Here is a 15,792-nt window from a genome sequence, read left to right as displayed (position 1 = left end):
ACTTGCATCTGGAGAAATCGAAAACAGACTTCCATGTGAACGCTCACTAACTAGTAGAGGAAACTGAATACATGATCAAAGATTTAAGGGAATAACCGATGATAATATGCACATCTCCTCGAACTAAACTCATACATTTCATATTCTGTCTGAAATGGCATCAAATCAAGCAAAGCTGTTACATTTTCGTAGCTTTGAAACCCAGAGTGGGCAACAGCTAATTCCTTAACATATTCACCGAATTACATTTTTTAATGTGTTTGAAGTTACCGTTGAGCTGACTAGAGACACCAGATCTTAAGAGCTACTTTAAGCTACTCACCAGGGTAATGGTCTAGAATAGCATGGCATCTAAAAAACAATGTATAATAATTTACTTCAGGTCCATGCCTTTATTGTTCCTCATATGGCAATTGAGTCAGAGTGATCAACCCAAGGTTCTGGGTATAAATTCAGGGTTGTACCATTATACATGTCTTAACATGAAATAGAAAGCATTGTTTTCACAGAAAAATATTTATTTTCTCTCTTCTGTTATTCAGAGTTCTGTGTAAAGAAGCTCTTAAAAGAGTGCAGACAAAAAGACAGAGTTGGAGGTGTAAAGAAGTGCTCATTTTTTATTGGGAGTATGTGGCATCCCATAAAGTCAACTTGCAGGGAGTGTATAAAAGGCTGTGGTTTATTGGTCTGGTTTGTGTGGAGATAATATCAGCAGGTGAGGTCTCTTCAATGGCCCAGTGTTTATCTGTTTGCTGCAGCTGCTGGGCCTCTGCTAACAGACTGCCTTTGTGTTGTGGGGCAGATGATGCTCACCTTGGATTAGTTGAATATAAACACGATGGTCAGATGTTATGTATCACCAATACAATACAGTGTCTGTGTAAAGGAAGATTATAATGGTAATCCCTGCTATGACAACTAATTTTGAGTCTCAAACATGAATATAAAACATGGTGATATTACTCCTTGTCATTATGGAAAAAAATACACAGTTTTGGTAATATATTTTTTATATACAGTATATTATTTTAATAGTGAGAGAATGCCTCTGTCTCGCTACTGTGATTTAATGTTCACTTGTGTAAAAGGTAAAACTTTGTTATTCAATGTGATCAGTATGATTAAATGCACACAAAAATGTAATAAAAATAATGTAAATACCCTTAAATACACTGCTAATTATTTATAGCAGTTGAAATGATTTTAGCTGCTGTACCAGTTTTAAAGATCTGGAATGTGGCAGTATTTTAATAACAGTAATAAGTCATGTTTTTTACATTATCAGTGCAAGTGTCAGTGCTTATATCAAAATGCTTCATTATGATACCCTCTGGGTCTAACTGGGTAAGTTTCCAAGCTGCTAAGGGTTATTTATTTATTTTTTCTTGCCTTTAGAAGGAATGTTAAAATACCCTTATCCCCTATCTGGCTGAATAAAAAACTGCCCAAAGCTAAAGTAATGTTTACAGTGTATAACAAAGAGATCTTAGATGTGAAAAGGTTGAAACCAGTTCCCTTCATGAATAATGTACTGAAAAGCAAACAGCAGGGCTCACTGAAAAAGATTTTCTCAAACAAAGTCATTCACTATATTTGCCATATTAATCAACAATTTATTTTTTGTCTGTTTTACAGTGTCAGACCAGCATACTTTTAATGTTTACTCTGGAATAACCCACACCCTCCCTATCATACATACATTGATCAGGAAAATTATATTTGATTACTGATAATGATCAGAGACAATTATTATGCCAAATATACATGGCCTCAGAGAGAAATGTCACTCAACCTGAGAATTTAGGCGTACTTCTGTTTCTTCTTCAACTCCCTCTTAAAGCTTCAAACCAGAGAACTGAGGTTGTTGTGAGGGTCATGTGGCTGATGTAACACTTGATATTTCAGTTATCAAACAGGATGTATGGAAAGTCTCAGACTACTACTAGACTACTAGTTTATTTCTTTACAATTTCTGTGTGATTAACAGTAACTTGCTGCTGCAGATACTGCTGGTTTAGTATTTTCATAACCCCGTTCTCCATGTAAATCCAGAACACCAAATGATTTGTTAATAGTCATAGTCATAGTTCAGTTTTAACCTGCAGTCAGAAAAAAAATTGCTGCTTATCCGTAAAGCCGCCTACACATAATAAGAAATTTGCTCTTTGCGCACCGCTAGGTAGGGCGCAGAGGCAAAGCGCAGCGCAGGTATATGTTGTATAAGAGCCCATATTTCTTGGCAACTTCAGAACCGGAAAGTGTAGTTGTTTTCATTTAAAATTACACATCACCAATCAGGAATTGTAGTAATTAGACACAACGGTGATTTCTCTGACAGTGAGTGGAATGTGAGGAATTCATTTGTATGAGTATGAATCACCGGTTTATTGTGATCTTATTATCCAATCCATTCTTTTTTTTACTGTGTAAATTTGAGCAAAATTCACACACATAAGTTTGAAGTATAAGCTATGTAATATGAGTAAAAGATTACGTCGTAATGAAAAATCTGAATTGTGTAGCTTTGTGTTTGTCACCTTATTATACTTAAAATGCAGGCCTTTTTCTTACTGCATTTACAAATACTACCAATAACACCAAACCTTAAAGCGGCTCAACATTAATATATTGACAATGGATTGAATGCCTTCATGTAATGTAAAAGATGACCTGGCTCTGCTGTTTCCCTCAGCTCCATGGAACATTTTAGTGTTCTTCAGCTTATTGATTTGGTTTTACAGCCCACAGCTACAGTATAATGTTTTGGTTCACTCTCACCGACGCAGCTGTTTTCAGAGAAAAAGCTCTGATGAACCTGCTTTACGCTACCTGTCCAGCACCAAACAGCAGACAGACAGAGTCATCAACTAGCTGGTGAACATGGTGAGGCATTCAGCAGCTGAAGAGCCAGATATTTCCCTCAGGAGTTGGTGGAGACCAAAAAGAGTGCTAAAAGAATGAATATTTCGCTCCCATTTATCAGATGTCCAGTAACACAACTCTAAATGAATGATAATGTTGCTTTGTAGCTGCTGGATGTGTAAACAGGCTGTAAGGCTGTTTGCTAACACGTTCACCATATCATAAGATGATAGATAATATGTGTTGTTTTTACAGCTTCTTCCATTGCGTCCAAGTGGCCAAAACAAAAAATCAAGTAATGCAGCTTTAAACAGTATCAGAAAAGACAAATAAGTCATGGTTGTCTTGTGTTCATCATTTTTGTAAAAATAAAATAAATGCCATTCAGGTTGAGAATGATTCAAGTTTTAGTTGTATTTTGAATTTTGCCACTCTTCAGGTTACATTTGGATGACGTATTGTGCCTTTTAGGATAATAACATGTAGCAGATGCCAGTTTTTTCAAACGAGTGCCAGTTCATCTGTCTTACATTGTGATATCAAGCATTAACTCCAGATTTCCACTGAATGCAGAACGTCTGCAGACCGGCTCAGCTGCGGAACGGCTGCATGTTCCGCCGTCCGTCAATGCCCACTAGGTCCGGATTTGTTGCGGCACGGAGCTGGGACACAATCGGAACGCAGCCGTTCTGCAGTCAGTGGAAATACACACGTTGACTTTAATGGAAACCTAATGGTTCCACAGCCGTTCTGCATCCAGTGGAAATTGGGGGTTAGCCATATTAAACCCTGATGTTCTGTATTTGTGGGAACTTGTATAATGAGGAACATTCTTGGAGCCAAAGTGTTGAGACATGAGAGTGTGAAGAGTCCTGAAGCAGCTTAATCATAAAATCAGTGCATGTGCACAATTCACCACCACACACAGACAATGACACACAGAAGTGTAAAAAAACACCTGCATACTCCTATCTGACCTATTTCAAAAGCCTAACCAGCATGTCTGCTTCTTGATTTCAGGGCTGTGTGACTAGCATGTGGAGAGCCTGAGGGCGGGTGGGGGGGGGTGTCTGTAAATCATCTTCTGTAGGGAACGAGACAGAGGCAGATAAAGAGAGAATCTGCCACAGGCGTTTTCTCTTTAAACTCCTCTGCGCATTTCATTAGACTTTAGCAAAAAGATGACTGGCTCGAGGCACAAATGAAAAATTTGTCTCACGTTACCTGTCTCTTATTGGATGAGGAGTGTCAGATATTATGAAGTAACTGCACCATGTCATGTGTTATACCATACCTGCTATTCATATGAGATAAGTTCTTCTGTGTTTACTCTGGTTTAATATTAATGCCACTCATCACCTTGAAAAAAGCTTTGTAGGTCCCCTGTCATGTGGAAAATCAACGAATCAGGCAACATTTTAGACCCTGCTGTTCAGCTGTGTTTCACATTCATCTCCCTCTTCCGTCTTTGCAGGCAGCGGGCGTGTGAACCTGGTGCCCCTGCCCTCGGTGGTGACCAGCCCACGGGACATGGCCCTGGCCGCGGTCATCTGCAGTGCTCTGGCCACTGTGCTGCTGGCCCTGCTGGTCCTTTGTGTCATCTATTGCAAGAGACAGCTGCTGGAGAAGAAGCCCAGCGGTGAGTCACAACATTTGCATGTGCTTGTTCATATTTTCTTGTGCATGTCCAAAAAGTGTATCTTATGGGCTTCTTTAAAACAATTTAATAGAGTGCTTTGAAAAATGTATGCAGGCTTAAGACCACTGCAGAGGTCTAAACTTTTCATGCACCACTGCAACTGCTCACTATGGAGGCAGTGCATTTTTCACAAGCCAGGGTTGCATGTGGTTCCATGCAGCGAGCATTGAACTTTGACCCCCTCCCTCCCTCCCAGGTTCTGGCATTTCAATGCACAGCCAATGAATCTCTAGTACAAATTGTTCTCTAGTCAAGATTACCAAAATGGAGGAAAAGCTCATACTTTACCACGTATTCCGAAACATTCAGTTGTCAGAAAGACCAAACAAAAAAGAAATACATAGTGATAAGTTTTTCCAAATGTGTTATTCACAGTTGTGTGGAAGTTGTAGCTAGAAGCAAAAGATTTTTTATTTTTGTATTTCTTAGTGCACTGAAGGGATGAATATTGTGTAAGAAAGAGCTAACTACATGTATATTAAAATATGAGTGGCACTTATAGAGTCCTTAATAATGTAAATAAAGAGGAGTAAATACAGCTAGATGAGCATGATTTCATAGCTCTTTTTTTAACCAACCGGAGTGCCTGTCAGTTGTGATCTCCAGTGTTAAGCCTTATTAAACCCTGATGTTGCATATTTGTAGGAACTTGTATAATTAGCAGCATTCTTGAGGCCAAAAGCGTTGAGTTTGTGAAACGTCCCGGGGCAAAGAAGGAATCACAATACGTTTCCCTGGTAAGCTTGTCTGAAACAAATAGTGTGGTAGAAGTTACCAAGGCGTTACCAGTTATGTGTTTTTCTTACTGTAATGGTGTGAGGTGAATGCATGAGTTAAATACTTTTCACTCAGTCCAAACATGCAACCCTTCAACGCAAGCTGCTACAAAACACTAACACAATTGCTTTTTAAATTATACAAAAGAATTTTAATCGGCCTCGTGAACCGAGGGTTGCGAGGCATTTCCCAACACATAGGAGCACATGTTAATTTAGTCAGATAAACACCACAACTGGAGCTGTGAGGATTTCACCTACAGCAATTACACCACAAGTTCCAGACTGGTTTCTGTTATTATTCTTAATAGACGTGAAGCATTTCTTCTATAAAGTAGAAAGGTACCAAATTCTAATAAGGCATTCTTTATAAAGGGAAACATTTTGGGTTGCCAGGTTGTGAAAAACTTCTTTGGCTGTTTTTATCCTTTTTATTTGGTAATAATTTAAGTTATAAATGTTGGTAAGCCATAACTAAATGCTTAAAAGGTTGTTAATAAATGCATTTCCGTTCAGAAGATAAGAGGTTATGTAAGTCCAGACAGTCGAGGAGATGGCAAACCAGAAGTTATTTTAAAGGGCTTGTAACTGATCTGTAAAACATTAATAAACAATGAATTAACCATCAATTAAGACAATTTATGAAGCCATCCTAAAGGATACATTATTATTATTATTATTATTATTATTATTATTATTATTATTATTATAAAGTGGTACCAGTAGAAGATCTCTGCTGTACAAGGACAAGGTTTGTTAAATGTCTCAGTCTGGGGTGTAATCACAATACACTTTGGGGGGTGCAAGTACTCAGTATTCAGAGCGTAAATTGTCCCCCCACCCAATAATGTATTGATTTAGACTATTTTTATGCTTTTATAATGTGTATAAAATTTGGCACTGATCAACATTAATTTCCAGCGCCATAGGAAATGTCATAGTATGTCATGAAAAATGTCATAGTATAGTATGCCATAAAGAATGTCATAGTAAAGTATGTCAATAAAATGCCATACAAACTGTCACAGTATAGAATGCCTATAAAAAAGTCATAGTTTAGTATGCCATAAAGAATGTCATAGTATGTCATAAAAAGTCATAGTATAGTTGTAATAAAAATGTCATCTCAACTCACTCTAAATTGCCTCCACTTGGATACGGTCGTAGCTTACCAACGAGGGCCCTTTCAGAAGCATTGTAATCCAGCTGAAGCCTCCTGAGGGCAAGATGTATGCATTGGGTTGAGTCTGTCGACGAATCAGAGGCTGACACCCCATTCATACCAGCCAACATTTAGGTTTCAAAATACATAAATATATAACCAGATTAATTTATATTTTATTTAATATTATGACATCATCAACATCAATCACAGAAACGCTGCAGTTTAACACTGTGATACAAAACAGATATCAATTAATAATAACATTTATCATTTCATGATTAAAGATTAATAAGTTTGCCTATGTATGCATTTGCTTCTCAGTTAATGTGTTGTTGTTGAATGCTTGTTGTTTGATGCAATTTTGGTCACTTTCCTGGTGACTATCAGATATAAATCACTGCCTGCTCTGCCATTTTGACAACAGTTAAGCTAAGGCTGCTTTCAGACCGGGAAACAGCGATCCGGCGATTTTCCGCAAGGTTGTGCGGCAATGGGAGTGTCACTTAAATGACTCATTTGTGTAACGTCCTTTTCTGTTGTGTTCTTTAACCCCCCAATGTAGCACAAGACTTTATATTTCACAGTTACTGTTTTCTGTCAGATCATTTATAGATCTGGACGTTCCCGACCACACTTGAATGCAGCTCCAGTGCTTTGTGTAACAGCTGAATGTTCGCAAACTACAAACTGCTGGGCAGTTCAGTGCTTGTGTTTGGTGTTTTAAAACTTTCTTGTGGCAGCAATAGAGGCAATGTTGTTTCCTGTTTCTTGTACGGGACTCTCTCACCACCTTAAAACCGACTGACAAGTCTGATCGCCGGGGTTGCATTTGTCAGAGAGTTGACTCTGTCTCAATTTGTCGCCGCAGGCCGCTGTGTTTTTTCCACCTTCTACCACCATTGAAAATGAATGGAAAGACCTGTGCTTTTGCCGCTCTGTCTGATGGCCGACGCAGGCGGTGTGAATGCAGACTAACAGCTATGTTAAGTTAGCTGGCCCGTCTGCCTGTGCAGAGAGCAGCTGCACACACGCCCCTTGAATCGGGTTGTGGTTTGCCAAGATGCGGAGACATTGAAATTGTATGTAGTGTGTGGATTGTGTGTGTAGATTGTTTTATAGACGATCTGGGAACTTGGGTGACGTCAGACAAACATACAAAACGTATAGATCTGTGTTTTATAATAAAGTTTAAGGGCAGTGCAAATTACGAGAGTTTCCCGAGAGAAACCACAAAATTGGAGGGCACCAGGAGATAAAATACGGGAAGATCTGTGCTGTTAGGGCAGCAACTAAAATAATGAGTAGAATATCATGTGTACTGAATAATGTGTGGATTATCCTATGCGCACATGGATAGTATTGTAAGGCGGGCACCCAAGACGTACTGAGCAGCAGTCCGTGGATATATAGTTTATATAGAACAATATATAGTAATAGTTTATATAGTTTTTTCTTCATTTTTACACAGTTTTTGCATTATATATATATATATATATATATATATATATATATATATATACTGACATTCAGAAAATGGATGTTTAGTGTTTTCTTCTACAAAATTCACTTTCAATTTTTCAAATTCAATTTGTTATCTACAGTCTCAAATCTTGAAACAAATTTGTTAGTGGGATAAATAGCATACACAATTTTTTAATTCTTTCCATTTATTGGGGATAACAAATGATATGGGAGAAGCCATGTTGGTTCCCAATGAATATTCGAGAAAAGAGAGTTACAAACAAATTTCCCCAATTTTTTTTATTTGGCTTCTTAACACGTAAATGGGCAGAAAGTGACATCAGGTTTTGCACTTCCGGTTGACAATGTAAGCGAGAGTCACGCAAAGGAGTAGGCTCCCAATGCTATCAACTAAATTTCCTACAAAACATATTTTCCCACTTTAAATGCACTATTTTCAATTTGTAAAACTTTTTTCTTTACTCAATCAATCATCGATGGCGGCCGAAAGTCAATGGAACAAGAATAGAACTACTACGGTTTCACCTGCGGCCTGTCCTGCCGCCTCTGATGATAATGGCTCCGCGGCAGGGTCTCTCAAGCTACCTGTTGACCTGGAAAATCTCCGCATGGTTTTGATGTCAGACCTGACAGCAGCTATCACCAGTCAGCTGAAATCCGCTATTGATACTGCCCTTGCACCCATTACCGCCTCTTTAGAGGGGTTTACGGCAAAGTCGGAAGCGCAAGACCGCCGTGCAGTGGAGCTGGAACAGCACCTCAATGTGTATAGCGACAACATTGTCTCGCTAGAAAAGGCGGTTAAGGACCTAGCTATATCCAACAAGAAACTGATCCGTAAGATGGAAGACCTTGAGTCCCGCTTCCGCTGCTGCAATCTGCGTGTTATCGGCATTCCAGAGGGTGCCGAAGGACATGACCCTGTTGCGTTTATGTCCAGTTTCTTGTTGGTGTTAGGACCTGATGTTTTTCCATCTCCACTAGTCCTGGACAGAGCTCATCGAACCAAGCCAGCGGCAAACCAAGGGTTTTCATAGTCTGCTTCCACTATTACAGCGACAAGGAGCGTGCCAGTCGCTGGGGGGGCTGTCAATCGGCGACAACTCTTCCACCGGGAGAGGAAAATCTACATCTTTCCGGACTATAACGCTAGTACTGCAAAGAACAAGGCTGCTTTCTCCAATATGTTTACGCGATAAGGATGTGCAGTTCTCCCTTCGTTTTCCAGCGTTACTGAGTTTCTTTCTGCCGTTAAATGTTTTCAACAGTAGGCTATGGGCTTACTTAAAAACCTTTCTTAATGTTAATATGTAGTTTAGGATCAGTTGATGGGGTAAGATGGCTCATTTAGAGCTGAATTAATGTTGCATGCTCTGAGTTTTTTTTTTGCTGTTTGTTTATTGCTTATTGGTGGGAGAAATCCTAATCTTACCAGTAGCTGCACTAGACTGTAGGCCTATGTTTCCTTTTGACCGTGCAGTCTGCCCTTATGTTCTGTCGATTACAAGCAACTGTTTTGGAAGTTGTGTTCTGATTTATTGCAATGTTTAGGTGTGTTTTTACAATAACTATTATTTACATTGTTTATGAGTGTTTTCACACTATTATTTTCACCTGGTAATTTTCTTGTTTTTTACGTTGTGGAGCCTCTGTGACCATGAGAGGTAATCTGTATATCTTGCTTAGATGAATCGGATTAGGAGATGTGGTATTTGCCTGCAGTTTCCCTTATTTGGGAAGTGAAATTTAGGTTTGATGAGGGAGGGGAGGGAAGGGGGGTGTGGGACAAGGTCTTGTCTTTTTACATGTATGTTTTTTTTTCCTTTTTTCCTTTATCTTCTCCTTTTACTTACTTTATCATTACTTTATGTATTTATCTGTTGTGGTTGATCTGCCCCTACAGTCAGTCAATGTGGATTGTGCACTGTCCTAATGGCTGCATGTTATAGAGTATTTTTTTTCACTTTTCCATGCAACATAAAATAAACCATGATTGAGAGGTACAGAAATGGTTCCTCCTTGAGATTTCTGAATTGGAATGTAAAGGGAGGGAATAGTCCTGTGAAATGCGCAGACACATCTGCGCATTAAGAATCAACTTAGACTTAAACCCTGATGGGCTGGTCAGTATTTCCATTCTAATTTTGATTCCAGAGCTAGAGGTGTAGCTATCTTAATACATCAGAAAATAAAATTTTCCTTGGATAGGGTTCTTTCTGATAGGGCTGGAAGATATCTGATTGTTGTTGACTACACGCCTGTTATTTTGGTAAATGTTTATGCTCCTAATTTTGATAATGTAGAATTTGCTAATAATCTATTGATGCAGATCCCAGCCTTAAATACACATTTATTGTTATTATGCTGAGATTTAAATTGTGCCATGAACCCTGCACTGGACCGGTCCAGTTCACATACTAATGTTCCCTCTGCCATGTCAAAATATTTTTCTGATTTTATGGCCCAACATGGATGTTATACTACATTCTCGTGGCACGTATTATGAGCACGGTGACAAATCCAGTCGCCTTCTGGCTCATCAGCTAAAACGTCATGCAGCTGGGCAATCTATATCTCAAATTGAGTGCCCATCTGGAACTCTTACAATTGACCCTATGGAGATCAACTCTGTTTTTAAAACGTATTACTCCTCACTTTACACATCTGGATAACTTGGAGATACCCACAATTGAATCTACACTGGCTGAGCAAATTGATGCTCCTGTAACATTAGATGAGATCATATGTTCTATCAAATCTTTACAGTCAGGGAAATCCCCTGGCCCGGATGGCTTTCCCCGCTGAATTTTATAAAAAAATTCATGACAAACTGGCCCCACTGCTGTTGTCTGTGTTTGAGGAGTCATTGAAGCTGGCCTCACTTCCCCCCACACTGAGACAAGCTTCAATGTCCCTTCTCCTAAAAGAGGGGAAGGATCCCACTGCATGTGGTTCATACAGGCCCCTTAGCCTTCTCAATGCCGATGTTAAGGTTTTGGCAAAGTTACTGTCATCTTGCATAGAGGGTGTTCTGCCCAGCATAGTATCGGAGGAACAGACTGGCTTCATTAAAGGTTGTCATTCATTTTTCAACATTCAAACCCTGTTTAATATAATTTATTCCAAAGACATAAATCGATACCCTGAAGTAGTAATTTAATTTGTTTGTCGAGAAGGCTTTTGATAGAGTTGAATGGGAGTATCTTTTTGCCACATTGAGTAAGTTTGGCTTTGGAGATGCATTCATATCTTGGATACGCCTCTTGTATACATCGCCTCTAGCCTCTATCAACACTAATAACTTCAATTCTGACTACATTACTCTGTCCCGTGGAACTCGCCAGGGTTGTCCACTTTCCCCTTTGCTTTTTGCTATAGCTATTGAGGCTATCTCAATTGCACTCAGAACCTCACCCTCATTTGTAGGGATAACCCGCAAGGGATCAGAACACAGACTTACCTTGTATGCCGATGACTTGCTTTTGTATGTAACTGACCCTGTCTCCCACATACCAAAGATGTTGTCTCTATTGGAAACTTTTGGCTCTTTTTCTGGGTACAAGCTCAACCTGCAAAAAAGTGTATGTTTGCCTATAAATGCAAACGTGCTTTCACTTCAACAAGTCTGATTTGCCATTCCAATTAAATCGTCTTGGTTTCAAATATTTAGGAGTTAATGTTACTCGCTAACTTTCTTCCTTATTAGATGCAAACTTCACTCCTCGCTTTTTCCATATGAACACTGCTTTTCAGAAATGGCGTAACTTACCCATGTCTATCCTTGGGAGAGTTAACGCTGTTAAAATGAATATACTGCCAAAATTTCTTTACTTATTTCAATCCATCCCCCTATTTTTACCTAAATCATATTTTAAATCTACTGATCAGGCACTCATCTCTTTTATATGGGGAGGGAAGACCCCCAGAGTAAGGAAATCCCTGCTGCAGAAATCCCTGCTGCAGCAATGCACACTCAGCGGAGGGCTATCTTTGCCTAATTTTATGTATTATTACTGGGCAGCCAACATCCAGAAGTTTTTGTTTTGATTAGATGCCCCACAGACATTGTGGTGCCAACTTGAGGCTGGGTCATGTGTGTCGTCTTCTCTCTCTGCTCTCTTGTTTTCTTCCATCCCCTTATCTCCTTCTCTCTTAGAATATGGTATCAATTCAGGCGTCCCTTTCAGTCATGTTCTGTCTCTACTCTAATGCCCATCTGCAGCAATCATCTTTTTCCACCCTCTCAGTCAGATCCTGTCTTTCGTCTCTGGGAGAGAAGTGGCATAGTGAGCTTCAGTGACCTATTCATAGGCATTGTTTTTGCCAAATTTTCAGACTTATCCACCTCTCACAACTTACCCCCTACTCACTTATTCAGGTATTTTCAGGTGTCTTCAGCACCTTTCACGACTTTTCCTCCTCATCCCCAAGGCAACCATGGGAAGAGTTATTTCGACATAAAACTCATCAAAAGTCTCTAATTTCAAAAATATATCAAAGTATTATGTCATTTGATAAGCAGACTAGCTCTAAAGCCGCTGCTGCATGGGAGACTGAACTGGGAGAAGAATTAGGAGATGATTTTTGGGAGAGAGCCATTGTGAGAATACGTACCTCTTCGTCATGTGCTCGTCAAGGTCTTATCCAGTTTAAAGTGGTACAGAGATTACATTTTTCACAATCAAGACTATCAGAAATGTATCCAGAGGTTGATGACACCTGTGTCAAGTGTGGAGTAACTCCCTGCCATCTTAGCCATATGTTTGCCCTTTGTCCCAAACTTGAACATTTTTGGAATTCTATTTCAATATTCTTTCAGACATTCTTCAAGTCCAATTAGAACCATGCCCGCTACTAGCTATTTTTGGTGTTACACCGATCCCACAGCTTCTTAATAGAAGACAGGCAGATGTTGTTGCCTTTGCCACTCTGCTGGCAAGGCGAAGGATCCTATTCTCCTGGAAATCCTCACAGGCCCCTTCTGTGTCCCTGTGGCTGAAAGACCTTATTTTCTTTCTAAAATTAGAGAAGGTAAAATTCACTCTCAGAGGGAATACTGATAACTTTATCAAATGCTGGAACTCTTTTATTACTTATTTCAATGAGCTACAAACACTTCCCTGATTAGGATGTGCATTCACCCACAACCACTTTTTACACTTTTTTTCCCCCTTCTTTGTTGTTTATATTCAAAACATTTTTTAAATGTTCACTTAATTTGGTTTTTCTGTTATTGTTTGTATGTTTGTGCGTTTATGTATGTGCGACATGTAAGACCTCTCTTGAGGGGTGGGTGGTATGGGATTGGTGATGATATGGGCTTGGGAAAAGGAATATTTATTTGATTCTCATATATGTATATACTATTGTACAATGTTTAAATTATTGTCCCGACTGCATAAAAAAAATAATTTAAAAAAACCTTGAAAAAAAAAGAAAAGAAAAAAGAAAGAAAGAAAGTGATATCAGAAGAAAATGAGTCTCAGGAGGAGGAGGAGGGCCTCTTATGGACACAGGACCTGTTTACACTGCAAACTGAAGCAGTGATCCCATGGATGTGCAGGCCCTCTGTTTTCACCTGATCACCAAGGCCTACAACAACCTGTTTCAAAAGCCAAAAGTCTTGTTCACTATTGTTCTGTGTGATTTAAATAAAAATCTGAGATTCAATTTCCATATTTCTTTTTGTATTTATGGTCATATAACTCATTTATACATTCATGTGACACCACTGTAGCAAACATATTGTGATAGCGCAATGTCCTGGAAATATGTATATAACATGATTGTGCATTACATTGAGGTTATACATGCAGTATTCAAAAAGGAGACCAGGCGAACCGAAAATGGGAAAAATAGCTTAGACCTCAGGGGGTTAAAAAAGCCATTGTGTAGTATGCCATAACAATGTCATAGTAAAGTAGGTCAAAACAATGTTATTGTATATTCTAAAAAGTCATAGTATAGTATGTTGTAAAAAGAGTTGCCAGGTAGCTCATTTGGTAGAATGCACGCCCATATGTTGAGGTTAATTCCTCATCGCAGAGGCCTAGGTTTTGACTCCAACCTGCAGCAATTTCCTGCATGTCTTCCCCCTCTCTCTCCTCTAAGCTGTATTAAAGGCAAAAATTCCCAAAAATTAATCTTAAAAAAAATATGTTGAAAAAAGTCTTAGTATAGTATGTCGAAAAAATTAAAAGCGTAGCATGTCGAAAAGAATCATGAAAAAGTCAAAGTAAAGTATGTTGAAAAAAGTAATAGTTTAGTTTGTCGGAAAAGGTCAAAGCGTAGTATGTCGAAAAGAATCATGAAAAAGTCATACTATAGTATGTCGTCAAAAGTCATAGTATGTTGAAAAACGTCAAAGCATAGCATGTAAAAAAAAATCATAAAAAAGTCGTAGTATAGTATATCAAAAAAAGTCATAGTATAGTAAGTCGAAAAAAGTAAACGCGTAGTATGTTGAAAAGAATCAAAAATGTCATTTTATAGTCAGTAGAAAAAAGTCATATCGAAAAAAGTCAAAGCATAGTATATCGAAAAGAATCAAAAACTAGAATAGTCAGTCGAAAAAAAGTCATAGTATAGTATGTAAAAAAAGTCAAAGCGTAGTATGTCGAAAAGAATCATAAGGAAGTCATAGTATGTTCAAGAGTTGAATCCTCAACCTCAAACCTCCATGTTATCTTCAGCAGCTTACCTCACCAAGTTATTTGTTAAGCTCACAGTGTGTTGGTCCACCGTTATTTATCGTTCACATTACTGAAGACAAACAAAGTCATAGTATAGTAAGTCGAAAAAAATCTATATAAAGTCATAGTATAGTATGTGGAAAAAAGTCAAAGCGTAGTATGTTGAAAAGAATCATAAAAAGTCATGGTATGTTGAAGAGTTGAACCCTCAATCTCCAATCTTCATTTTATCTCTAGCATCTTATCTCACTGAGCTAGACAAGACAAAGAAAAGCTATAGTTTAGTATGTTGAAAAACAATCATAGTGTAGTATGTCAAAGAATCATAAAAAAGTCATAGTATAGTATGTCGAAAAAGTCTTAAAAAGGTCATAGTATAGTATGTCGAAAAAAGGTCATAGTATAGTATGTCGAAAAAATGTCATAAAAAAGTCATGGTATAGTATGTCGAAAAAGTCATAGTATAGTATGTCGAAAAGAAAGTAATCATATAGTATGTCGAAAAAAGTCATTATAAAGTCACAGTATAGTATGTCACAAAAAAAGTCATAAAAAAGTCATAATATACTATGTCGAAAAAAAATCATAGTGTAGTATGTCTAAAAAAAGTCGTAAAAAAGGCATGTACAGTATGTCGAAAAAAAGTCATAGTGTAGTATGTCAAAAAAAGTCAAAGCGTAGTATGTCAAAAAGAATCAAAAAAGTCGTAGTATGTTGAACCCTCAACGGCAAATCTCCATTTTACCTCCAGCAGCTTATCTCACTGAGCTATTTTGCAGAACTGACAATGCATGGATTCAGCGTTTTATTTATTGTTCACATTACTGAAAACAAAAACGCATAGTTTGGTATGTCGAAAAAAGTCATTAAAAAGTCATAGTATAGTATGTCGAAAAACATCATTAAAAAGTTATACCATAGTATGTCGAAAAAAAGTAACAAAAAAGTCATAGTATAGAATGTCAAAAAAAGTCATAAAAAAGTCATGGTAAAGTATGTCAAAAAAAGCCATAGTATAGTTTGTCAAAAACAGCATAAGAAAGTCATAGTATAGTATGTTGAAAAAAGTCATAGAAAAGTCATAGTAGTATGTCGAAAAAGTCTTAAAAAGGTCAT

At 38.1% G+C, this 15,792-nt stretch overlaps 1 protein-coding gene across 3 annotated transcripts in view; it reads left to right on the top strand.

Moving 5' to 3' along the window:
- The window catches only part of LOC116043857 (tumor necrosis factor receptor superfamily member 19), a 33,158-nt gene that overhangs the window by 9,595 nt on the left and 7,771 nt on the right, over nucleotides 1-15,792 (top strand). For 2 of the 3 annotated variants that reach the window (XM_031290852.2, XM_031290850.2), the window contains exon 6: nucleotides 4,337-4,501. In XM_031290852.2, coding sequence (XP_031146712.1) covers nucleotides 4,337-4,501 — 165 coding nt within the window. The remainder of the gene's footprint in view (nucleotides 1-4,336; nucleotides 4,502-15,792) is intronic. The other variant, XM_031290851.2, reaches the window with a different exon arrangement.

This window comes from Sander lucioperca, chromosome 8, assembly GCF_008315115.2.
Source record: "Sander lucioperca isolate FBNREF2018 chromosome 8, SLUC_FBN_1.2, whole genome shotgun sequence".
NCBI classification, from domain to species: domain Eukaryota; kingdom Metazoa; phylum Chordata; class Actinopteri; order Perciformes; family Percidae; genus Sander; species Sander lucioperca.
The sequence above is the reverse complement of the archived record's forward strand: the minus strand, read 5'-3'. Positions and strand labels throughout refer to the sequence as shown.